This window comes from Patella vulgata, chromosome 4, assembly GCF_932274485.2.
Source record: "Patella vulgata chromosome 4, xgPatVulg1.2, whole genome shotgun sequence".
NCBI classification, from domain to species: Eukaryota; Metazoa; Mollusca; class Gastropoda; family Patellidae; genus Patella; species Patella vulgata.
In genome coordinates, this window is record NC_065882.2 from 84,247,618 (window position 1) to 84,273,148 (window position 25,531).

Here is a 25,531-nt window from a genome sequence, read left to right on the forward strand (position 1 = left end):
CAATTGAGAGTTGATTATGGTCTGGATAAGTTAATTAATGTCTAATTAATAATTTAGATAACATTTCAGGTCTAAAGAAAGACCCGCAATAGACAGATTAGCTCTTGCATGTTTAAGTAGACTAGACGTAACACCTGGGTGTGTTTAATAATCACAACAACTCAACAAAATATGGAAGCCTATTGCGGCCATTTCAGAATCTCGTCCCCTCGCCGCGAGAAGTCGAGGGCGAGAACACGAGAAGACGAGAAGTCGAGGGCGAGGGAGCGAGAACGCGAGAACGCGAGGGAGCGAGAAGTCGAGGGCGAGGGAGCGAGAGAGCGAGAACGCGAGGAAAAAGGGCGAGAATACGAGGATCTCGCCTCGAGAACACGAGATTACTTTCACCTCGACTTCTCGTCTTCTCGTCCCTCGACTTCTCGCTCCCTCGTGTTCTCGCCTTTGAAAATCCTCGACTTCTCGCGTTCTCGCCCTCGACTTCTCGCTCCCTCGCCCTCGGCTTCTCGCTCCCTCGCGTTCTCGCCCTCGACTTCTCGCTCCCTCGTGTTCTCGCCTTTGAAAATCCTCGACTTCTCGCTCCCTCGCTCCCTCGCCTTTGGGTCAATCTCGTCCTCTCGTGTTCTCGCTCCCTCGCTTCGTCACAATCTTTTTTTTTTTTTTTTTTTTTTTTTTTTTTAAATCTTTATTTCAAATAATCAATAACAGCATAGTACATAGTTCACATATTACAATCACAGTGTGTAGCATCATACAGATAGCGTCGGTTTAATGTTGAAGGCTATACTATATTACATTGAGTAGAACAATTATATTCACAAAGAAAATAAAATCTAATAAAAAAACTAAAAAAAAAAAAACATACAGAGATAGCTACAGGTATTAAGAGGTTGGAATACTAGGAATGGAATACTAGAGGTATGCATAATATTCATATGGTATAATCCCATTTATTTACTAAGGTTTCGTTTAATTCATTTTCTATCTGTTGTTTACCTTTTAGGTAGTTTCGATAATTAATAATTGTCGGTCTGATATTTTCTATTTTCGATTTGTAGAGGTAGTATTTTGTTAAAAATATTAAATGATTTACAAATAAGAATTCACGATATGATTTAAAAACTGTTTCTTTCAGAAAACCGAAATGAATGTTCGTAAGTTGCAATTGTAATGAAATGTCATTAGTTGAGAAGATTTCATATAAATCATTCCATATTACCTGGGCGTAATTGCAGTATATAAAAAGGTGTTCCGGGGTTTCTATATTTGAATAACAAAAATCGCACAATGAAGACTCCTTTAATTGGACTTTAAATAAACGGTCGTTTGTATATATAATTTTATGGAGGTATTTAAATTGAAAATTTTGTAATCTAGTATCAGTGCTCGTTTTATAGACCAAATTGAATATACATGAGGTTTCACGTTCTTCAAGTATAAAACTATTCTCTTCTTCCCATTTACTTATTGCTAATGGTTTACTGTATTTAGAATCTACTCGTATTGAATAAATGTCTTTTGCTTTAATCTTATCTAGTGATTTTTTATATATATTTATACAGTTGTTATTAATGATATCAAACACGCTTTGTTTTCTTACTATAGGCGTAGGTTCGTAGTCGATTGTATCCAAAAACTCTTTAACTGCTAAGCAAACGCTTTTCATTCTTAATATTTTATTATTATTCATTATCCTATTGATTAAAAAGTCAATCAAAAATAAAATATTATCATTCATCAATTCTTTATCTATTAAAGGTTTTTTGTTAATCTTTATATGCTTATTGTTCCAGATGATTTGATTTTGAGGGCTTATTAACTTATCGATTTTTGAGGTGTAGTTATGGAACCAATTATTGAAAAGTTCTTGATAGAAGGGAGATAATTTTAAAAAAGATGTTGCATAATTACATGCCGGTAATATTTGTCCGTCATACTCGTTCAATATATAAGCGTACGGAATTTTCCATGATTGAACATCGTGTGATAGTATCTTTTTTATCCAGAATACGCTACGGCATATCATCATTTCTTTTAAGTCAATCATATTTAGCCCCCCTTTATTTATATCTTGATTTATAACTGTTCTCTTTAGTTTATCAGGCCCGTTCCATATGTAGTTATAAAATAATTTATTAATGCCTTTAATTACATTTTCAGGTATAGTTTTGACTGATGCAGGGTATAATATTTTAGATACGCAGAATGTTTTTATTATATGGATTTTCCCTATTAAACTTAAGTTTCGTCTTTTCCAGGTATTCAAAGTATCTTCAATTTGGTCTATACAATTTTCAAAATTCATTTTTTCCGAAGTTTTTTCGTCTAGTGAATAGGTAATGCCTAATATTTTTATATAGTTCTCACGGTAAATAAGGCCTAAACCTTTAATATTATCAGGTAGTTGTGCGTTGCCACTGTTTAGATCGATCGCTTCAGTTTTAGTAGCGTTTAATTCTAACCCAGAAACCTTACTAAATTTTTTTAAAACCTCAAAAAGGTGCCTAGCTGATTTAAAATCTTTCAATAAAACTGTCATATCATCTGCAAAAGCTATTAGTTTTAACGATTGATTCCCAAAGGTAATTCCCCCTATGTTTATATCGTTTCTAATATATATACATAATGTTTCGATAACGAGGTTAAAAAGGTTTGTGCTGCTAGGATCACCTTGACGTACTCCCCTGGCCACTTTAAAATAAGGAGTAGTGTATCCATTATTCATTACTGCACAGTTAATGTCATTATATAATGTTTGTATCCATCTTAAGTAATTGCGTTTAAATCCAAAAGCGTCCAAAACAGAAAACAGATATTTATGGCTAACGCTATCAAAAGCTTTTTTAAAATCAATGGCTAAAAGAAAACCAGTTATTTTCTTAATTTTTGCGAGGTAAAAACAATCATCAATGATACGAGTATTTTCCTGTATATGCCGTCCAGAAATAAAAGCCGTTTGATTTGGATGTATTAAATATTGAAGAAAGGGTTTTAATCTTAATGATAAAATCTTACTTGCTAATTTTACGTCTACATTTATAAGTGTGATGGGCCGCCAGTTAGATAGAAGTGATTTATCTTTGTTAGGTTTTGGTATTAGTTTAATAATCGATTGTCTTTGTGACTCTGATAATTGCCTGTGTTCAAAACTATAGTTAAATGAGTTTAGTACTAATGTATTAATAAGAGGCCAGTATTCACGGTAAAATTCTATATTCAGTCCATCATTGCCTGGGGTTTTATTATTTTTAAATAGTTTTAATGCTTCCAAACATTCACGGTTGTCAATTTTATGTTCCAGCATCTGACTTTGATTTTCATTTAATTTTTGGAAGTACTGTTTCCTGAGGAATATTGTATCCTCGAGGCCTGATTTGTTATGGGTAGTCTCTGAATAAAGATTCGAGTAATAGTTATAAATTTCCCTTGATATTTCCTTTGGGCAAGTAATTTCACTATTATCTTTTTCAATTCTGTTTAATGATGTTGATATTTTATTTTGTTTCTCTAAACTTAGCAATAATTTTGTATTCTTTTCCCCCTTTTCGTGCCACTCCACTTTAGATCTTAAGATAGCCCCACGGATTTCTATATCATAAATTTGATCAAGCTTGTGTTTAACGAAGTAATATTTTTCGTATGTTTCGACATCATGAGTGTTTAAGGATGAAATTTTATTTTCTAGACCCTGCATTTCTTGTATTAGTTTTTCTTTTAACTTACTTTTAATTTTTTGTTTCTTTTTACAGTATTTAATGGTTTCATTTTTAATTTTAAATTTAACGTAATCCCAAAGTCCCCCTCTATCTTCCTTATCATGATATTCATCCTTCCATATACTGATGGCGTTCTTTAATAATTTGTAATAATTTTTATCTAATATCAGGTTTTTATTAAATATCCATAGTCCAGGCCCTCTTTTTGAATCAATAGTACATATTTTAATAGCAATTGCTTGATGATCACTGAGTGTGTTTGGTATAATGGTGCACTCTTTTACAAAATCTTGAGTTGTGGCCGAGATTAACCAAAAATCTATCCTGCTTTGTATTAAAGGCTTAAGCTGTTTCCACGTATATCTACGTAACTTTGGATTTCTAACTCTAAATATGTCGATAAGATTAAAATATTTTATTATGTTTATAATAGCTACCTTGCTGTTGTTTTTTATTTTATAATTTCCACCCGTTCTGTCCAAGTCTTTGTTCATCACATTGTTAAAATCCCCGCCTATGATAACTGACAAGTCGTCGTAAACCTCAAAAGATTTGAGCATCTGATCTTGCAGTTTAAGAAAATGGGCCTTTTGCTGAATATCTATCGTGGGGCTATACGTATTAACGAATAAAAAATTAGTCTGTAAGCAGTTTAAAATCAAAATAATAAAGTATCCATTTTCATCAGCTGTATATGACTTAATATCTAGATTACTCGATGTATTAAATAAAATGGCAGTTCCAGCTGAATTACTCTTTCCGTGTGCAAATATTATGTGATCTCCCCATTCTAGTTGCCAGGTGATTTCATCTGAGTTTGTGCTATGTGTTTCTTGCAGAAATATAACTTTTGCTTTTTGTTCCTTTAACCATACAAATATTTTATTACGTTTGATTTTATTACGCATACCTCTAGTATTTAAAGATATAATTTTTAAGTCTTCCATTGATATATGTAGATACAGTATATTATAGTTGCATTTGTATTAATTTTGTTCATGTTTAAGCATAATTCGTGTTCTCGCCTCGGAAGTGCAAGTATTAATTTTCGTGCGCAACAAAAAATCTTTCAACAATATCTATCAAAATGCAAATTTCATTTGATCAATTTCGGCATATGAAATTTACGTTTGTCCAGATTTTTGAATAACTATTTGTTACACACGAAATTAACTAATTATAGGATAAAAAAATTTGAAAAAAAGGAAAGTTTTGAGAGTAATTATTAAACAATGCATCTTGGTCGTATAGTCGGAATGGGGTTCATCCAACACGTAGGCCTACATTTTTGTCACTGGTTATAAAGTCGCAAAACTTGTATTTTAATTGTTTAATCTCATTTTTATATTAATCATGTTTTACATTTTAGTCAAAACGTGTGTTTTTGAGCCACGAGCAGACATTTGATTTTCCTATCTATGCTTATTATTATTACAGGTGATGAGCTCATTCGTGAATTTTTGGCGGATACACCAATATTGAAGTCTCTATATTATTATTTCTAAGACACACTATATCAATAAGGTAGGCCTTTCTTGGTGTGATTGTGTGGTATGGTGTGTGTGGTATGGTGTGTGTCATTGATTTTATGGAAATTTATAATGAATATTGAATCACAAAAGCAAAGAAATATGTTCTTCTAGAAAATGACTAAAAACATTTATTTTCGTTTGTTTATTATTAATTCAGTGAAAGGCAAATAAGAAGAATTCTTAAAAAATATGGTCATAGGCGAAGAGGTGGAAATGACGAAGAGTCTATAACAGCTGCTATAAGAGTAGGTGTGAAGCCTACGTAATAGGCTAAATTTTTCCCTCCGAAACCTTACATATCTTGTGAAGAAATGACCCCGGTTTACAGAAAGTGGGAATAACGAGAATCAACAGCAATATCCCACACCCCACGGTACAGTCTGTAGTTACTGTTATATAATCACTAGGGTCGTATTAAGGGTAGGGGAGAGCGGAGCACAGTGGGCATGATTTCTTTTTTTTAGTAAATTGACCAGAAGTGAAATCCTACAGAGAATCAAACTATGTACTCAGTTGAAGCCAGTCATATGTTTGATTTAATAGTGCTGTTAAAAGGTTAATAAATTGAAACTATTTCTGTGTAGATCATTGTAAAACCAAAATTTTTTTTGACCCAATGTGCCCCGTATGTGGGGTACACTGGGTCACACTATGGGACACAGTTGGCCATCAAGTATGTTTCTTAAAAGAAAATGCATAGAAAACACACTGAATTGACTGAAACTCATAAGGACTGTAAAAACTAATCTTTTAGTTCAAAATATGAATTTGTTTTAAGACTTGAACACAGATGCACATCTGAAAATTAAAAAATCCCAACATAACATTGAATAAAAAATTCTTTAACAGAAGAAAAAAAAATCCTTTATGCGAAAAATTCCTATGACTTGTAAGTCAGTAACGATTCGTATCCTAGGTCCAATATTTCTTTAAAAACAGCTCAAATACCCAGATTCTTTCTAAAATGGACAGATGATATTTAGCTAAACTCGAAATGCTTATGCCCAGTGTGCCCCTCTGAAGTGTGTCCCACTGTGCCCCGTCATCAACCATGACAGAAAATCGAAAATGGCAGGAAGACATGTGATAGTATTATGAAACAAAATATTTCTAATGAGAGTCAATCACTGTCTACTTCACCTGGAATATCAGGTTTGTGGGCTCTAACAAAATCTGGAGTAGCCAAGCAGTTTAACCAGTCCACTAAAAATTCACTTTTGCGTCACAAAAACGGTTAATGGCTGATAAATATCAATCAGTTTACATGAATTTATTGAATTTAGGAGGACAAATGGGGGCTTTAAAGGGCAATTCCTCAGTGATGTCACAATTGAATTTTGCCAAAACAGTGTAAAATTACAAAGCCTGGCTTACTGTGCCCCATAGCCCACTGAGCCCCGCTCTCCCCTACTTTAGACTTATGGTCGCTTACTGAAGAAGTACCCAATTTTGGGAACAAAATGACAATACATAGTCATAAGACAGTTATTATGTAGCACGTTGCGTTTTTCGATGGCTTTTGCAATGAAAATATTAACAACAGAGTTTTTAGACAATGATTGAGATATCCATGGCGATTTTAGTTGTGTCAGATAGCTAAGACTATTCAACATTTGCTGATATTTTCAATGGTATCTTTAGAAAATTTAGTCGACCCCCAGCCAGATCTGTAGGCCTAAATATTTTTAAAGGGCTTGCGTTATAGCTTTATTAGCCCAATGGTTAACCCTGCCTTGATAATGACCAATGCTTTAGATATAGGCTTCTAAATCCAACGGGGGGGGGGGGGGTTGGGATGGCCTAGAGGTCTGGAGTGCCGCGCTTCGACCCCTAGCTGGCCGGTCACCTCTGGCTTGCGGCTGTGGTTTCGATCCCTGGTGTGAGCGTATGTGGCATGGAGATAGGGGCGCCTTCTCAACCTCGTGGGTTTCCTCCGGGCACTCCGGTTTCCTCCCACTGCTAAAGACCCCTACGCGCAAGCGAATTATTGAAATTAAATTGAAACCATATGTTAGTCCTGAAATGACCTAGTTTGTGTCGAGTGGACGTTAAACCCCATTTCTCTCTCTCTCTAAATCCAACTACTTTAATGGTTTGGCATGGAAATGAAAAAAATTTTCTTTTATTTCAGGAGGAATTGACTGGAAGTGGACGGTGCCTTGGTTACAGGGCTTTAGCGAAAAGACTCCTGTCAAAATATGGCCTACGTGTTGCTAGGTATTTCTATCATGTTCTGCAATGCAACTGCGTGTTAATGAAACTTGGCATTCTTGAACTTAGTAGTGTCTTAATCATAAAATGAAGGTCAAGCAGAGTTAGGCAATTTCATCGAAAGTTGATTACATTTGTCGCAAACATTTGAAAGCAGCCTCACCCCTACAGATTTGAACTGATAACAATAACACTTGGTATACATGTCCTCAAACGAAAATAAATTTAAATGTTAAACTATTTAACTTTTACATTCCAGTGTATAACTTGTTTCGCAACTTCCTGGACAGCATAGTACTTAAAAGCTTGACCACATTGCCAGCTCTAGTTAGTATCACCAGGAAACAATTAAGTAAGCATGTGATTCAGGTAGTCCCTGACAATTCACGGCTGCTTATGAAAGAGTGGAGGGCTATGTGCCCCACCCCCTCCCCGCACCACTACACACACACACACACACAAAAAGTCCTTTATGATAGCATTTACTTACATCGGTGCATACATTGTTTCTTGTGTTTGTGTGAAATAGCTTTATTTAAAGTGATATTGCAGACAATTACATGTTATATTATGAAAAATGAAATATTTCTGAGTGGAATGTGGAAGGATTGATAAAATATCTATTTTGTTTCTAGTAATACGCTTGTATTACTTACAGGGACAAGGTTTACACTTTATTAAAGTTAATGGACCCCGAAGGGGTGAACCTTCGCAAGAAACACCAACTGTCAAGGAGAATATATGTCAACAAAGGTCCAAACTATTTAATCCACATAGATGGGTATGACAAGTTGAAGGCCTATGGCTTTGCGATACATGGTGGAATATGTGGGTAAGAAAAACTGTATTATAATATGACTTCTTTGATAGGCACTTATAGTTATGGAACATATTAACACAAGGTACAATTTTATGGATGCTTAGTATTAAACTCAATAATTATGATTCCATGAAATTGTAGCTAGTGTTATTATGATATGCCCTTTTATCCTAATGAAACCACCTGCCAGAATTAAATAAAGTTTACTTAATAGATTATTATTAGTTTTTATTTTAATGTTATATTTCTCTGTGTCCTCAGATTTCCTCGCACTGCTAAAGATCTCTCCGCACAAGGAAATTATTGAAATGAAATTGAAAATTATTATGTTAGTCCCGAAATGATTTAGTTTGTGTTGAATGGACGATAAACCATATTTTTCTGTCGCTCTATTATTATTATACAACATTTATATAGAGCTATATTTCACATGAGTGTTCCGATGCGCTACAATAAATGTAGAAAATATAAATCTATAAAATCAGTAAAAAATAAATAATATCTATAGAAAGATTAATTGGACTTAAAAGCTAATTTACAGAAAACTGTAGAGCTAACAAGAAGCAACCAGGAGCGCTTCGCCTGCGCTTTTATTAGTTTTATTTACATTTGGTTGGACTACTCAATAATAAAACAAGTTTTATAAAGCTTTACCAAAAAGAGAATAATGTCAACTTGAAATGATGAACCTTACAGCTTCACTAATAAGTTTATTTTGCCTGTTTTCAGTTAACAGCTCAGCATATCACAATAAGTTGTATTACAGATTAAGATTAACTATTTTCAGATATTCTAGACGAATTTTATGGCTTTGTGTTGGTAGAACCAACAATGATCCAGAGGTGGTTGCAGGCTATTTTTTAGAATATTTGCTTGGAATTGAAGGTGAGAGTAGAAGCATAATGTGAAATTTCTCACGAAACATTGAAATGTGCATCATACAGAGAGAGAGGGAGGCATAGAATGCGACACTTGTGGCTATTGTACTACGCTGTTGTTATTGTGTTCCCAAATATTGTAGCATTCCAGTTTTTTCGTATGGTATTATTGACGAGGGCGAACCACGTGGTATCTTAAGAGATCTGTCCCTTTCAATGGCAAAATGATGCGTACATAATCGTAGGTTGTTAATCGCATATGATTATATTGCCCCCCCGCCTTGCACGATGCTTTATGAAAGCACACACACACAAGAAACAATGTATGCACCGATGTAAGTAAATGCAATTAATTAATATGTCCCATCTATTTATTATAATCCCATATAATAATACCCATTTTAAACTTATAGGAGTTCATCGATGTATTAGAGCCGATAAAGGCACAGAGAACAAAATAATTGAGAATATCCAGAAGTCACTAAGATGGTATCATGGAGATGACATGGCTGGTGAAAAAAGCTTTTTGTATGGACCATCACCGGCAAATCAGGTAATTTTCTTTTATTAAAAAAATTCAAACTTTAGAATACCAAATACATTTTCAATTTAGTCCCTTTTATTCGCCCTTTGTCTGTCCGCCTTTCCTCAGACAGTGTGGCATCCACATATGCGTGTAAATGCTCTAGAGTTATGACCCATGGTCACTTTTTAAAATTTTGTGGTTGCTAAAGTTGTTATCCGATTCTCTTGAAATTTACGATCATTGATCACCCTTAATCAATCTGAACCTCTTGTGGACTCTTTACAAGCGTAAGTGATTAACCGATTGACTATAGTATTTATGTACATGAGATGAAGTGGCTGATAATTACTTTCAGAGTTATTGCCATTTATCACTTCGAAGACTGGTTTCAGTGGGGTACATCCCTAATCTGCCCAATCTGCCACGCCTACAAAAATGTCAAAATTGACATCGAATCCATTCACTTTTTTTGAATTGTTTGTTTAATTGTGGTTTCTGGGTATGATGTCTTGTCCATATATTTGTTTTTATGTAAATTATGTGTGGTGTAATCCCCCTGCAATTACTATATAAGTAATACGATCAGAAATAGTTTTGAAATGTTGGGATGCTATGTCTGAATCTTAAAATGCAAAATCTGACCGCAAAAAATGGGGCCACACCACAAATTCGGATCTACGCAAAAAACTTGTTGAGAAAAACTCGGTCTCATAAATTCACAGGTCGGGTGACGATTCCCCCTCCCCCTTTAACCACCGAACTAGTAGTGTCTTGTGAATGCTATCATTACCTTTGAAAGAATAAATAAATGTGACACCCTCTGTGGACTGCTCGGGTGAATTGAATGCTGTGGGTGTATGTTTCGTTGTCTAGCAATTTATCTTTGTTGAAGTTGTTACATGTTTAGTATATACCAATGATCGTCTCTTGTAGCGGATAGAAAGATTCTGGCGGTCTGCAAAACAGGGTGGTTGTCAGTTCTGGATGGATTTATTTAAGGATTTAGAAGCTTCAGGAGAGATTAATACCGAAAATGGCCAAAACAAGTGTGTATACATCATTTCAACATTTTTAGATCCATATACTGTTATGTGGACATGTGTTGTCATCATAGTGACCACCACTCTAGCAAGTGATGATATGTGTGGTTATTTTGATATGATATTGGATGATGAATATTGACAATTTTATACAAAAGGGTTGTTTTGTTACCCCAAAATACTGTATCGAAATAAACTTTAAATTGAATCTGAATGAAATTTAAATATGCAGTATGTAAGATTTAGATAAAGATCTCGCCTGTCTATAATAGTTTAAAAATAGATAATGCAAAATGAATATATCGAAAATGTCAGTCAAATTACTTTATTATGAGCGAAATTATGAATGTCTTCTTGCCTACCCATTGTCACTATCTATAATTAAATCTACAAACTTTCCTCTAATATACTAGAGGTTACTTGAGGTAACAATAAGCAATACAGAATAATTATATTCTTGACTTAACTTTTAATTGTTCTTAAGGGATAATTTTTAATTGTTCTTAAGGGGTAGTATTTAAGTGACACCCATTCATTCATTCATTCATTCATTCATTTAGATGACTTCTTGGGGCCTTGTTTATGTAATGTTTATAGTTAGATTATCGGTAGTCAAACTTAGGTGCCAAGTTATAAAGAAAGGCTACTTGGCATATATTTATGATAGAGCCTCCATTATTAAGGTCCCTACAATGTAATACATTCTATAGGTATTGGTATTGTTTACCTTTTTTGATATGCTTGAATTAACTAATACTAATATAATATAATATGTTTACAGCAAAGTTAACAAGCATACATATTAGTTTTCATATTGATAATGCAGTATTGGTATCATTATGTCTTACAGAGAATGTTTCAGGTTTTGCTTCACAAATCTCATTCAAAAAGACTTAGACCAAATCCGTAAAGACTGGAATCAACATAAGATGAGACCAACTAAAGGGGCAGAGTGTCCTGCAGGCAAACCAGACTTGTTATATTTTACTCCACAATTGTTTGGTAAGGCGACAATCACAAGATTTAATATGAGAAATTATTTTAACCATATGGGGGTAGAAACTATTTGGTCATTATTTGATCATTAAATGAAAACTAAGCTGCTTTTATGTCATATATCAGATATTTTTGTGTGATTTTTTTTTTTCATTTTAATATTCAGATACAGTTGATTACAAGACCGAAGTTGCTGTTGAAGATCTTGATAGTTTTAGTCAGTTTTGTAAATTTTATGGACCCAACGGTTGTTTAAGAGAATTTGAAAATGTATGCTCAGAATTGTTAGTGCAGGCCGGAAAAGAGATGCCAAATGATCCAGAAGAGGCATTAGAATTATATAGTTGGCTAAAAATGAGAAGTGACTAATTAAACATACAGTGTTTGTGGACCCTCTAGAGGGTACAATTTTTATATGATTTTGATGAAACTTGAAATGTATGGTTATAGAATATAACCCAAAGATCTTGATTTCTTTCGATGTGGTCCCTCTAGAGGTCACAATTATTATCCGATTTACAAAACCGTTCCACTGTATATTTCACTGTTACATAGTTATGATGGTTGAGCTCGAATTTCATAAAAATTGGACTGATAGTGTAAAAGTAGGTTATGTAATACCATGGTTGTTAATCATCTGGAGGTCACAATTTTTTTTATCAAATTTTGATGAAAATAAAAATATGTTTTTATCCTATAGATCTTGGTTCCTTTTGATATATCGGAATGGTAATTTCCTGGATTATGACCCCTGAATGTCTGAAAATCCGTGTTGGCCAATTGTTGTTCATCTAGAGGGTAGACTTTTTGCCTGATTTGGAATAAATGTTTAAATTTATCACCGTTACACAATAATGTCAGCTGATTTTGAATTTCAATTTAACCCTCCCAAAAAAATCATGACAGTATGTCTGAACAGTGGGACTTCGTAAATAGGGGAAGGGTGAAAGGGTTTTAGTTATTGCCCATCCGGACATGGAATGATCTTGTAGATGTATTAAATACATATTTGTCTTACACTGTTGTTTTTTAGTCAAATGTGTAAGCGGTTTCTACCCATCAATGAAAAATCTTCAAGACTTTCCTTTGACCACCCTATCCCGTCCCTTTCAAAAATCCTGTATCTAGCCTACATTTTAAAAACAGCAATAAATCTAGAATCTTAAAATGGTAGAAGGCCTAGTCTTTATGGGATGTAGTCAGTACATACACAGAAAAAATTTATGAATATTTAATAACTTAACAAGATACAATAACAGTTTCTTAATAAAAGGATTTTTTAAGAAATTAAAATTATGACATTAACTATGCCTAAAGGTACAAAATCATGTTTAACCCAAAATTTACATGGAACAGTTGATCATCAAACTTAACCAATTTAATATGGAACCTAATTAAGGCAACATCATTAAACATATTCATCAACAATAATAAAACACATGGCAGTACACTAATCCATATTTAAGGATAGGTTGCCTCTCAACAAAAAAATCCCCCACAGCAGCTAAATCGACTGGACAGTTGCATATTTTTTTTTTGTCGTTAATGAAACATTTATAATGCACATAAATCGGATTAAGAGTAACAACTCATTAAGTAATTAACAGAAAATCATTAGAATTTGTTTGGCTCATGCTAAAGTTTAATATACAAAACATTTAATATCATGGATTTAGCTGTTTAAGTTCATCAAAAATCATTGAAAATCAATAAGATCTCATAACCTTCAACTCTGTTTTAGTGAATATAATATCAAATCAGATGATAACTTTGGTCGGAGCATCCACAGGATTTTAAAAGTGATCAAGGGCCATAATGTTGACAGTAATTATCAGAAATTGTTGAAAATCAAAAAGTGTCTTTAACTTAATCTTTAAGTGGCATTTATTGATTGGGAAATAAATTAACAGAACAAAATTTTTATGGGGAACAATCACTGGTTTTTTTTGATGTTTCGACAACTATCCTCTTATCGAAACGTGGTGCTTTTAGAATAAAACCGGTGATTGTTTCCCATAAAAATTGTGTTCTGTTGATGCGTCTTTAACTGATGACCTTAAACACTGTGTATAAATTTAAAGTCAATTGGATATTAACTTTAGCCACTAGAGCATCCACAAGAATTTTCAAAGTAATCATAGGCCATGACTGTGGCAGTAAACATCGAAAATCATTCATGACCTTAAACACTTAATAAATTTAATGTGAATCGGATATTGACTTTAGTCTCAAGAGCATCTGCAATGTTTTTCAAAGTGATTAAAGGCCATGACTGTGGCAGTAAATATTAGAAATGGTTGAAAATGAGTCTGATGACCTTAAACACTGTGTATAAATCTTAAGTCAATCAGATATTAACAGAGCTAACCAAGGTAACGACAAAATTTACAACCACATTTCAATGTGGGAGTATAAAAATTAATGTAAGAATTTTAATCTTAAAAAGGTTTGTTGTGATTGCAATGAAGACATTTAAATTAACTTTATATGCAAAAGCCTGTATATTAATCATTATTTCTACCCATTGTCAAATAAGAAATTCCCTATGAAATTAAAACAATTTAATTCTCCTTTTCAAATAATAGAAAACCAGTTTCTTGTAGGAAATTTACATGTACAAAATGTTCAGGCATAGGATTTGGTACAAAAAGTCTTGCAAAGGGAAGTAGTTTGTGTTTTACTGATACCGGTACTGCAATTCTGACAAAGAAATTAAGTTACAAAGAGCATATTTAATAGGTGAACGATAAAAAAATATAAAGGTAATATTTGTCGGACTTTATCTGTTTGCAGGTGTAAAAATACTGCTTCATTACTACTATACATCTTTTAACATAAAATTTTATGTTAAAAATTATAAATAACTCATACTGCAAAAATTGATAATGCAAAATTTATACATTGCATATTTTCTTAGATTGTTGCAGCTTTACACAGAAATAAATAAAAACTGAATCAAAGAACATAAAATATATCACAAAGAAATAAATTTAAAACGGGTTACCCCCAAAGGTAAATAAGAAATTATTACACAAACAAACATAAGCAATACTTTAAATTTAACTATCTTAAAAACTATCAAATTGATTGGATAAAACAGACTAAGTTGTATCACAAAAAAGTGTTTTTAAATATAACTAATCTTAAAAATTATCAAATTGATTGGATAAAACAGACTAAGTTGTATCACAAAAAAGCGTTTTTAAATATAACTATCTTAAGAACTATCAAACTGATTGGATAAAACAGATTTAAGTTGTATCACAAAAAGGGCAATTTTAAATTAACTATCTTAAAAACTATCAAATTGATTGGATAAAACAGACTACGTTGTATGACCAAAAAGTGTTTTTAAATATAACTATCTTAAAAACTTTCAAACTGACTGGGTAAAACAGAAAAAGGCAAGTTAATATTTTAAGCGTCAGTAAAAATATTGCCAATTCTTAAAGACATGGCCATTGCAGTTTTGAATGCATCATAATCTTTTAACACTGGAATGTTAAGGGTATTAGCACAAGTATTTGCAAACGGGGCAATGTCCCATTCAAAAGATGGGTGTCTAAACAGTAGCTTTAGTGGTGGGTTGAATCCCAGTGGAGGTATGTCCTTTAAACCAGTCACAAAAGATAACAAACTACCCAGTTCATCTGTTTCTGAAATTTAAGAGGATAAATAAAAATTGAGTTTCATCCACATCTATTGTAAGCCTGCAGTTGTCAAGAAATTAAAAGTACATTATGAAAGCGCTAAATCTGCCTTTTGCAGATCTTTGTTTGGGCCTGAAATCTTATCTAAATTATCCAGGCCATTATCAACTCTGGATGCCATTGGATATCTATATATTTTACTTAAAAGTAGATAAGAACGGTGGTTGCAAATAATGCAAATATCCTATCCAACCTTTAAAAGTTAATATCTTTGCTCGCAATGGAACAATATTTGGAGACAAGAAATACCTATGGACTGTCAGATGGACATGGGCAACCATACCATTTGTCCCATGGTATTATTAAAAATTTACACTGTACTGTTGTGTGGTTCACTAATCTAACATGATAAAGGTGGGACAGAACTAATAGACAATGAAAAACAGAAAAATATACTTGAGGATGATTACCTTCAAGATCCAGAAGAAAATCTCTCCAATGAGCATGGCTGTTTAATTCCTGTTCAAGCGAAAAGCTGTTTTCGCTAAAAACCGGAGTAAACAGGTGATCAATATTAATGGACGACAATTTTTCATACGAGAAAACAAAAAGTTCTCTCATGACTTCTGGATTTTTAATTATTTCCTTTCTCAAACCTAAAGAATCCATCCCTTCACAGAACCTAAAATAAAGTTAAAATTAGTTGTTTAGGGATATTTATTGATGAAATATGTTCATATTTCTATAATAAGTCATTCAATGTGGAAGTTTAACAAATTTCTCAGGCAAACCGCATTTCCTTCTACTTTTTTTCCTGATATTAATTGCCTATGGATTAACATGCATTGACTTATGGAGGACATCACTTTTTTTTATCTCCCCATTAAAAACTTGTAGCTTTTCTACGTCCAGGAACACCAATTTTTCAGATAAACAGTGATCAAAAAACATTCACTTACTGATTCAGTACTCCTTTTACCCTGTCCACAACAAAATACCGTGTTAATAATGTGACTAGACTTTCTTTATTTTTTACATCGAATATAAGAGGTATAGCTCCTAAAAAGTCTATATGGCCAATAAGAGGCTGAGCAGCCTCTTGTAACATTATTACATCATCTGCCCTTGACAACTGTTAAAAAACGAAAAAAAAAAAAATATTCATCAATATAATCATACAACAAAACACCAGCTTTTATATGCATTTTCTAATACAATTAAATTGGAACCAGATTCGGCACCCACCGTATGATACAATCACTTTGACAAACAGAAAAGATCCTGCATTTGAATTTTACTACTGAACAAATCTATATCTAATACACTAGCATTCGAAATACCTCTTTAATTTGTTCTCTGATTTGATAATCTACTATGTCATCCAATTTTGGTTCACAAGAGCCAAAAGCTATCAGATCATAAAGGATTCCAGAAAAGAATCTTGACACTGGACCTTTACATTGAAAAAATAGAAACAATTATGTTAAGATTAAATGAGTCAATTTATCTTTGATCCTTAAATATAAATTATGAAATGGAGTTTAAAATCCTTCTTTTCTGCTCCAGATCAATTATGTAAGAATCAGATAAAGAGCTGGCTTCTGCTATAATAGTTCAAAAATAAATATTTGAAAAGTAATATATTGAAAATTTCCTCAAATTAAGTTATTCTTAGAGATGTTGTCACTGTTTGAAGTTCTGACAAATTTTTTATTATCACTGCAACATTACTTGTCTTGTTTATCAAGACTCTCTCACGTCTCCACGTTTGAATTAAATCATTAAATGGCAATCGTATTGCATCCATTTACATCTGCTGGAGAGTTGATTATAGGCTTGTCAAGTAATAAGTAAATATCTAAATAATAGTTTTTATAACATTTGAGGCCTAAATAAAAACCCACATTAGGCAGATTTAGCTCTTATATAATGTATCTTTAAAGGTTGTTTAAAATTAAAACACCAATTAAAGGTTGCAAACATCTGCAGTCTAATAAAGTAAGCTAAATAAAACAGATTGATTAAATCTGTAGAAACATAATAAAAGAAATTTAATAATTTTGTTTTAGGTTTTTAGTTTTAATTTACATCAATCTGGAAGGAAAATCACTCAGAAATTTGTTTGTATGATAAGGATAAATATCAAGACAGAATATAGGTAGCTGGTATATGCATAATATCAGTTAAATATCTATATATACTTGAAATGACACTGTATTACTACAATGATACAATATTGCTTTCAAAAGTTCAACAATAACTGCAGATACCTATGCTGTTTGTTAATTTCAAAATCTCTCTAGGCTTAAATGTAGATAAAGCGATAGATTATTGTTCAAAATTCATCTTAAGTGGTGTCTAATGACATTTTTATGCCCAGACATACTACAGACATCCAAGTTGATAACATCCAGAAATTCAATTGTAACTGCAGCTACCTGCATCACTATATACTTAATGTTAAAAGGAATGAATATCAAAATACTTACCTTGGTGAATTACTGAATATGATATGATTTTTCCAAACAGTCTGTAATCATCTCTTTCTTCACCTGAAAAATAATTTAAATCGTGCAGTTAAGCTAATAGATATCCCCGCACTGAGCCTCCAGTGGGTAAGACGCTGGCTCGCTAGTCTGGAGCTCAGGTGTTCGATCCCTGCATTGGTTGAGAAAGTGCATCCAGATTTACCAGTGTGGTTCCCCCTTGTCAGTGATGCCGGACCGAGGGCCCGACAAGGACAGCTGTCTAGTTGTTCGGATCGGATGGAAAACCAATGTCTGATGACAACATTGGCATGCGCATATAAGTCAGTAAGCGTATTCCCATCTTCATTAGTTTAGTTCAGCGCCGAACAGTAGAACATTAAAACCCCAGACTATAAAGCCACTAAGACCACAAGATATATATAGCAAAAGGAAATAACTTGAAGATATCCGTAAAATAGCATTTTTCCCTTTAATCGAATAGGCAACCAAATTGGCTCAGATATAATCAAAACTAAAAACCTCCATGGTGTTAACAAGATATTATGACAAACCGGAATAATGACAATATATAACCATACTAAAATGTGAGCATATAACAAGATAATGTCAGTAAGTCTGACTGGTTACTTGGGAGCAAGTGGAAGCATGGTCACAAAGGTTGATTTCAGTTGACAATGCTGATTTTATTAGTATGATTCACCTGTGCATTTGATACTTACTGGGGATATCAGGACAGAGCATTTTACACTCTGACCCTTGAAACACTTGTGAATCTTTTATAGAGCTCATTAGAAGTTGTAAAAGTTCTCTGGATGGTCCCCCATCATCGATACCATTTTCCCCTGAAAATTTGACTCTTTAACCGAATTCGGGCCTGAAGGTTTTTCTGGAAAACGCTCTCCTTGTTCCAGACAAAACATCACCTCGGCTTACATTGATGATGTTTTTCTCATTTTTTATCTGACTATTCAAGCGAACTAGAATCTCTTCCAAGCTCTCAGCTCTGAAAATAAAATTAAGATATCAGTGCTTAAGAGTAAGGCATAAATCTAAATATATGCATTTGGTAAACTGGATATTAGACTTGGACGATAACTCTAGAATACATGCTTGTTAAATCACTCAAATGAAATTTGATCTACCGGTATACCTTATGCTCATAACAATTGCATAAAGAACAGTCTGTCATTACGAACACATCACATAAAAATTATCAGTTCATACCAGAATGAATCAACTACAGTCACACCACTTCCATGCATGTGAAGAAAGCATTAATCTAATCAAATGGGCAAAATCTTTGCTGATGAGAGTCATTTACCCTTTAAAACCAATTGACTCTGGTTTACCAGGCCTTATCTAAAGCCTGAATTAAAGATATGCCTATGAATATGATGATATAAATTTGTCCCCTTCTGGGTGAGTGTTTTAATCTAGCCTAAAAGTTTTGTGAGGATCATTTCAAAATATGGAGCATATGCCCAACAAAAGTATCATTTATTAAAGACAATTTACTTACTTTTTACTTTTCTTGAAGGTTATCTGCAAGTAAAAAGATCGCTTATTTCATAAGATGGCATACACGTACACACAATAATGAAGACTGCTGTGCCAATTTTAAATAATAAAGAAAGATCATTGGGTGGGCTGAAAAGAGGGCTAAAAAATTGAGTATTTCTGACAAATTTAACTTTTACTTTGGGATTTGATATCAGTCTGATTACTGGAGCAGACTAAAGGTGGTTGCGTCTTATTCTTCAAAATAAATCGGTAGCCATTCTATGATTAATGGACTTTAAAATATTGGCCAAGGTCCTTTGGTGAGTGAGGGCTCAACTGAATAGAGTTAAAGGCCCAACTTTGTCCTAAATTTTCAATAGTCTTTTTTGTATTTTTTGTACCCTCAACATCATTTTAAATTGCATCTTGATTATAAATTATTCTATTTATATACTTACAGTTGGTGTTCCTGAATAAAATGAGATATCCGGTAGTTCATCATCTGTGTCATCATTGATGATATTTGTTGCATAATTTACAGCATTAATTGCTAGTTGTGGTTGAGTACAAGTAGCTGAAGTTTGTTGATTTAATGTGGTAGATGAAGTTGATGATGATGGTGGTTGAGTACATGTGGCTGAAGTTTGTTGATTTAATGTGGTAGATGAAGTTGATGATGATGGTGGTTGAGTACATGTAGCTGAAGGTTGTTGATTTAATGTGGTAGATGAAGTTGATGGAGATGGTGGTTGATTTAATGTAGCTGAAGTTTGTTGATTTAATGTGGTAGTTGAAGTTGATGGTGATGGTGGTTGATTAACCGTTGTGGTTTTTGCATACAAATATAATCTCACAGGATTAGATTTTATCTCAGAAAAATATCCATCAAGGGAAAAAAGATCACCATTCAACAGTCTTGATGGCACACGTTCACCAGCAAAATTTCCGATGAATGTTTCACAATGTGAAAGTTTTATGTTTTTATGGACTGCTTGACCATCTGGGAAGAAAGTTGCAATCATTTTTTTTTGAAGGTCTGGAAGAGAATACTCTTTGGGAAGATCCATAATTATAGATCCCCCTCCTTGAGATAGTGGAACTAGTTTAAAACTCTGTCCTGTAGATAACTTCCACCCAGTATATAATCTACGATTGGACTTGAACTTGTTGTTATTCTGTGTTTTTTTCTTTTCTGATAGCTCTTTGAATTTCTTTAAAGATGGCGATTCACACTGACCTAGAAAATTTGAATTTGTGAAGTCAAAACCAATGAATGGAAAATGCATTTGCCATACAAGAACCAGATTAAATCAGCCAGATTAAATCTGCCAAGCAAGGGCAATATGCCAGTCATCCATATATAGCATTCATAGTACAGTCAGAACACTTATTTGATTTTAAAAATACCTGTATCTGATTTTGAAAATCTTCAAAATGATAAACTGAGCATATTGAGGTATGCATTATATATGAAAGATCTGCAGCCATTTCAAAGACAAATCTAGACCACGAAATTTAACTAAACACAAGGAATTAATACCCAATATTCCTTAAAGTTAAGTTCTAGTTTCAATGAGAACATACATGCGCAGCTAAATTTACCAGCAGTTATTCAGCTAACAGGATAAAAATTTCAAAAAGACATAATTAAACTGCAGATATATGACAATTGCATATATTACTGAAATATTATAAACATAGCCTTGCAAAGTGTGTAATTACGCCTACACAGCAGCTCTGCCTCGACAGCAGCACATCTGAAATAGAAGGATGCAGAAATAGGGTTCATCCTCTCATGACCCCAATTCATCACACCCAATTTGAAAAAAAACACTGTAGCAGTTATCATATTCCAGAAAACAAATTTGAAAAAAAAATCTGTTAAAAACTGTATCCACAATAGCATTAACAAGTCAATTATTGACAGGCGGACCGACAGACAGACATTGGTGACAACGTATTTCATATGTGGGCATATAAAAATAAGTTAATAAATGCAGCATATAAATTATAAAGTTCTAACTCTGGGGCATAACTCTAGTGGTCTTTATCGAAAATAAACGGCGCTTATTTCGATTTAAAAAAAATATGGATTGTAGTTAACTCTGGGGGTTAAAATTGGCTAAAGATTTTCGATAACTTCCGTCTGTCATTGACATTTCTTGTTTGTACACATGAGTTAACTACAATCCATACTTTTAACAGTATTTCCGTTTTGCCAACATCTACTATCGCTATCCCCAGACTTTGCACATGCTACTTACCATTCAAATATGTTCTACATCTCTGTCTCAACCTAGCACGGTCCCCAATAGCACTCACACCAAGGAAATTAAATTCTGAATCGGTTAATGTTAGAACTTCTGGAGGGCCAACCTGTTAAATAAACATATATTAATTAAGAAAACCAGCGGCTGCTAGACACGATATGCCCACATTTTGCAAGAGATGGTTAGAGAACAAGCTGGAACAAAAGTGATTTTCCATGCGATCAGGGGCTATAATCCAGAAAGTTATGATCTGAATTGCGCAAATATCAAAAGGGACTGACATCTTTGTGATATAAAGATATATTTTAAGTTTCGTTAAAATCGGATAATCAGCAGCTGCCAGGCAGGAAACTCCCACACTTTGCAAGGGATGAAAAGAGAATAAGCTAAAAAAAAACAAAAAATTTTGGTACAATCAGGGGCCATAATCCAAAAAGTAACGCTCTGAAATACACAAATATCAAAAGGGACTAAGATTTTTTTAATATATGAAGATATGGTCTAAGCTTAATTAAAATCGGATCAAAATTGTGACTCCTAGAGGGTATCCATAACCTTTGTATTACTTATATACACAATTTGCAGACAAAGAGCGGCCATTTTGTCTGACAGTTTTGGTCCGATTTTCACAAAATTCAAACATCATTAGGGTGTAATGGTGATATACTTTTTAAATCAAAAAATAGGTTGCCAGGCAACGAAACATACGCCCACACATACGGATTATAATGAAATAAAATAAATTGGGGTTTAACATCCTACAGTCTTGCTCCGACCGGGCAAAATGAAGATGGGCTTGACATGCAGTATGTTATTACAAAATTCCAACTGTCAAGGGATCATTTCCGTGCACACCAATGTATATACAGGATCCCTGTTTTTCATCCCATCTGAACGACTACCGCTATGCATTGTCCCTCCATCCTACATCACTGACAGGGGGAACTACGAACCAGACGGGAAAATTCCAATGAACTTTCTCAGCCAATGTAGGGATCAAACACAGGACAGTTAGCGAGCCACCATGGGTCCCTCAGTGCCTTTAACAAAACCTTTGTAAAAAAAATAGAAGATAGGTTGCCACTCTTGCCAGGCAACAAAACATACACCATACGCCCAAAGCATATTTTTTCTTTAGTCAGTAATGAGAACATTTACAACACATGAAAATCTGATTACAAGTAATAACCCATGAAGTATAAATCATCAGAAACCATTTGTTTTGATTTCTTGTCTCATGACCTTAAACAATTTATATCAACTTTGGCCTTTAGAGTGAATGAATGCATGAATTGATTTTTGGCCTCTAGAGCGTCCACACTCCACCTTAAATCTGGCAGTAATTATCAGAAATCTTTGAAAATGAATAGGATTCTTTGTCTCATGATAGTAATCTCTATTTAAAGTCAATCAGATATTAACTTTAGCCACAAGAGTCTACAAAATTTTTGAAAGAGGTCACGCGCTACAGTATGGCAGTAATTGTTGAAATCAATAATCTTCTGTGTCTCGTGAATTTAAACAGTGCATATAAATCTAAAATCAATCAGATGTTTATTAACTTTAGCATCTAGAATGTCAACCAGATATTTTGAAGCGATAAAGGGCCATAACTCTAGCAGTAATTATTGGAAATAGGCTAATGTGTCTTGTGGCCTAAAACACTCTTTAAAGTTACATAATGGGAGATAAGATAAAGAGATGGCAGTTCTCACTATAATAGTTAAAAACTAGATAGTGTAAAGGTAATTTGCTGAAAATTTCAGTCAAATTGATCAACTATTAGCCGAGAAAAAAGCGTTTCCAATATTCACATAGCCTTGGTCATCATTACTCAAATCATTAATATAAACAGTATAGTCTCGATTATCCACTTGATTGATTTAATTATCAACGGCCATTAAGCTGCATATAGGAATTTAATCCGCCAACATCGAAGGCTAGCCTTGACATAAAGAGTTTATTATGGTCTGGATATGTTAATTAATGTCTAATTGATTATTTAGATAACATTTCAGGCCTAAAGAAAGACCTGTAATAAGCAGATTTTTCTCTTGCATAATGCTATTTTAAATTTAAAAGTCAATTGATATTAAGTTTATAAATATTATTCCGTCAACAAGATATCTTAAAGAGATCAAGGGCCATAACTCTGGCAGTAACTATTGGAAAATGTTGAAAATCAATAGGATTCTTCATCTCATGACCTTTAAACTGTGTGTAAATTTAGAGTCAATTCGATATTAACTTTAACCTCTAGATCTTGAGCATCAACACAACTTTTCAAAGGTGATCAAGCATCATGGGCCATATTTATCATAGTTTTTCAACATGAGATGCTAGGGAACTAGTGCTACTAGCCCTAACCCCACAAATCCTCCACAACAATCACATGCCCTAATTAAAAGCCTAATTATAATTAACGCTGTTTACATCTTAAAGTGACCTTGATGACATCTGCACAGGTGGCTTAAACCCTGGTCACTGACAGATCAACAGCTACTAGAATAGAAAGTAGAAAAATGTACATACAGACTTACTGGAAGTTTTATAGGACTTTATAAATAGGCTACTTGTTTAGTTGTTATAGTTTTTCAAATGACAATATAAGATGGGCATGTGGACGAATAGAAACGAAGTTTTCACAACCAAATATTATTGTAATAGGCCTAGTTCTAATGACAAGACCTAAATTTCCCCGGAATGATAATAATGTATTATAATTATACTCACATCCAATTAAAATATTAGAGTTGCAGTCAGATTTAGAAGCCGCATTTAATCACATCCACATCCAATAATTATAAAATAGTAATATGGCAACGTTCGGTCAATTATAGGACTACGCCTCCAGAACACGGAAATCTATAGGGCACCTAACTGTACCGAGTGACCTAGCTGTTACTGTTAAAGGGACAATAACACTCTTGCTGGCTTGGCAGCTCTAGAAAATAATTAATAGTCTTATTCTAAGTACCAGATGTTTATGTGTCCTACCTGTTGTGTAAATTATCCATTACAACCTATTTTACTTGTCCAGAGGGTTCGAAAATATTTTAAAATCCAAGTCACATTTGAAAAGGTCTACGTTAACCTTTTCAAATCATGTAGTTGAATTTTTCCAATTTTTTAAATTAGGTGTGTTACGATGAAATTTGTATCATCAATTTATTTGAATATTGTAAAATAATACACTTTGTTGACCAGAATAAAAATTGGGACATATTATTCAATTACAACAAGAGTGTTATTGGGGCTTTAAGCAACCAAATTGTATGATCAATGCCAATGGAATTAGCACGTGCAAGTTATGCAACCTTGCCAAATTAACCCAGCAAACGACCGATTTGTCACGTATTGAATTTATAAATAGAATACGATATCCCATCCCGGACTAGGCTTAGGGTTATGAAATGAATTTAATAAATAGTTTACCTATGGTATATTAACAAATAACATAATTAAACTGGTATCGGTAACCTGTGAAAATATCCAATATCTAGGCCTAACATTTAAATAAAATGAAGTAAATATAGGCTACACGTCACGGGCCTAAAGATGTGCGTTTTCGCTTAATAATAATATTGATTGAGACTACACAAAAGGGTAATTCAATTCTGAGACAAAATTTAAACTTAACAATCCAAACAAAACTTGTAGTCGTATCTATCTACAGGATAGGCTACTTTAGTACTTACGGAATTGTCAGTAAATACATCTAAGAGATGGATTAAGCCCAAATCATTGAGAATTTTGTTGATCGCTAGAGCTTCCATCGGCTTTGACTTTGAATGAAAATACCAGACTGAATACAAATGCCGATACGGTAGTCAGTGGACATGCGTTATAAACTGCACTTCCGAGGCGAGAACACGAGAGGACGAGAAGTCGAGATTGTGACGAAGC

General features: G+C 33.5%; 2 protein-coding genes across 11 annotated transcripts; one reads left to right on the top strand and one right to left on the bottom strand.

Moving 5' to 3' along the window:
* On the top strand, positions 1–12,413 carry LOC126818133 (uncharacterized). Of its 6 annotated transcripts, none has more exons than XM_056100694.1 (10): positions 1–19; positions 5,151–5,237; positions 5,403–5,490; positions 7,377–7,462; positions 8,115–8,288; positions 9,064–9,161; positions 9,568–9,707; positions 10,614–10,726; positions 11,571–11,722; positions 11,883–12,413. In XM_056100694.1, exons 5-10 carry the CDS (start codon positions 8,143–8,145, stop codon positions 12,083–12,085), a joined length of 852 nt encoding a protein of 283 aa, XP_055956669.1. In that variant the 5' UTR covers positions 1–19; positions 5,151–5,237; positions 5,403–5,490; positions 7,377–7,462; positions 8,115–8,142; the 3' UTR covers positions 12,086–12,413. The 6 variants fall into 6 exon arrangements, with proteins under 6 accessions (XP_055956669.1, XP_055956668.1, XP_050401308.2 ...); XM_056100693.1 differs by lacking the exon at positions 1–19 and adding an exon at positions 4,731–4,751; XM_050545351.2 differs by lacking the exon at positions 1–19 and adding an exon at positions 4,758–4,987.
* Positions 12,414–14,891: 2,478 nt separating this feature from the next.
* LOC126818298 (uncharacterized) lies at positions 14,892–25,531 on the bottom strand. Of its 5 annotated transcripts, none has more exons than XR_008787830.1 (10): positions 25,324–25,531; positions 21,620–24,127; positions 19,814–20,592; positions 19,375–19,397; positions 18,575–18,858; positions 17,856–17,918; positions 16,707–16,819; positions 16,326–16,498; positions 15,837–16,048; positions 14,892–15,372 (listed from the first exon to the last, which is right to left on the bottom strand). XR_008787830.1 is itself a non-coding variant. In XM_056100341.1 (10 exons), exons 1-4 carry the CDS (start codon positions 25,399–25,401, stop codon positions 19,417–19,419), a joined length of 1,011 nt encoding a protein of 336 aa, XP_055956316.1. In that variant the 5' UTR covers positions 25,402–25,531; the 3' UTR covers positions 14,892–15,372; positions 15,837–16,048; positions 16,326–16,498; positions 16,707–16,819; positions 17,856–17,918; positions 18,575–18,858; positions 19,375–19,416. The 5 variants fall into 5 exon arrangements, 3 of the variants coding, with proteins under 3 accessions (XP_055956316.1, XP_055956314.1, XP_055956315.1); XM_056100341.1 differs by having other exon boundaries at positions 19,375–19,458; positions 21,620–21,731; XM_056100339.1 differs by having other exon boundaries at positions 14,893–15,372; positions 21,620–21,731.

Bases quoted from the DNA above. Each gene is read 5' to 3' on its own strand.
- LOC126818133 (XM_056100694.1), top strand. From the start codon at position 8,143: ATGGACCCCGAAGGGGTGAACCTTCGCAAGAAACACCAACTGTCAAGG. The intron at 9,162-9,567 runs GTGAGAGTAGAA...TTAAACTTATAG, and splicing joins ATATTTGCTTGGAATTGAAG to GAGTTCATCGATGTATTAGA. The intron at 10,727-11,570 runs GTGTGTATACAT...TATGTCTTACAG, and splicing joins ACCGAAAATGGCCAAAACAA to AGAATGTTTCAGGTTTTGCT.
- LOC126818298 (XM_056100340.1), bottom strand. From the start codon at position 25,401: ATGGAAGCTCTAGCGATCAACAAAATTCTCAATGATTTGGGCTTAATC. The intron at 21,732-25,323 runs GTAAGTACTAAA...TTTATTTAACAG, and splicing joins ATGTATTTACTGACAATTCC to GTTGGCCCTCCAGAAGTTCT. The intron at 19,398-19,813 runs GTAAGTATATAA...TTTTACTTGCAG, and splicing joins TTTATTCAGGAACACCAACT to ATAACCTTCAAGAAAAGTAA.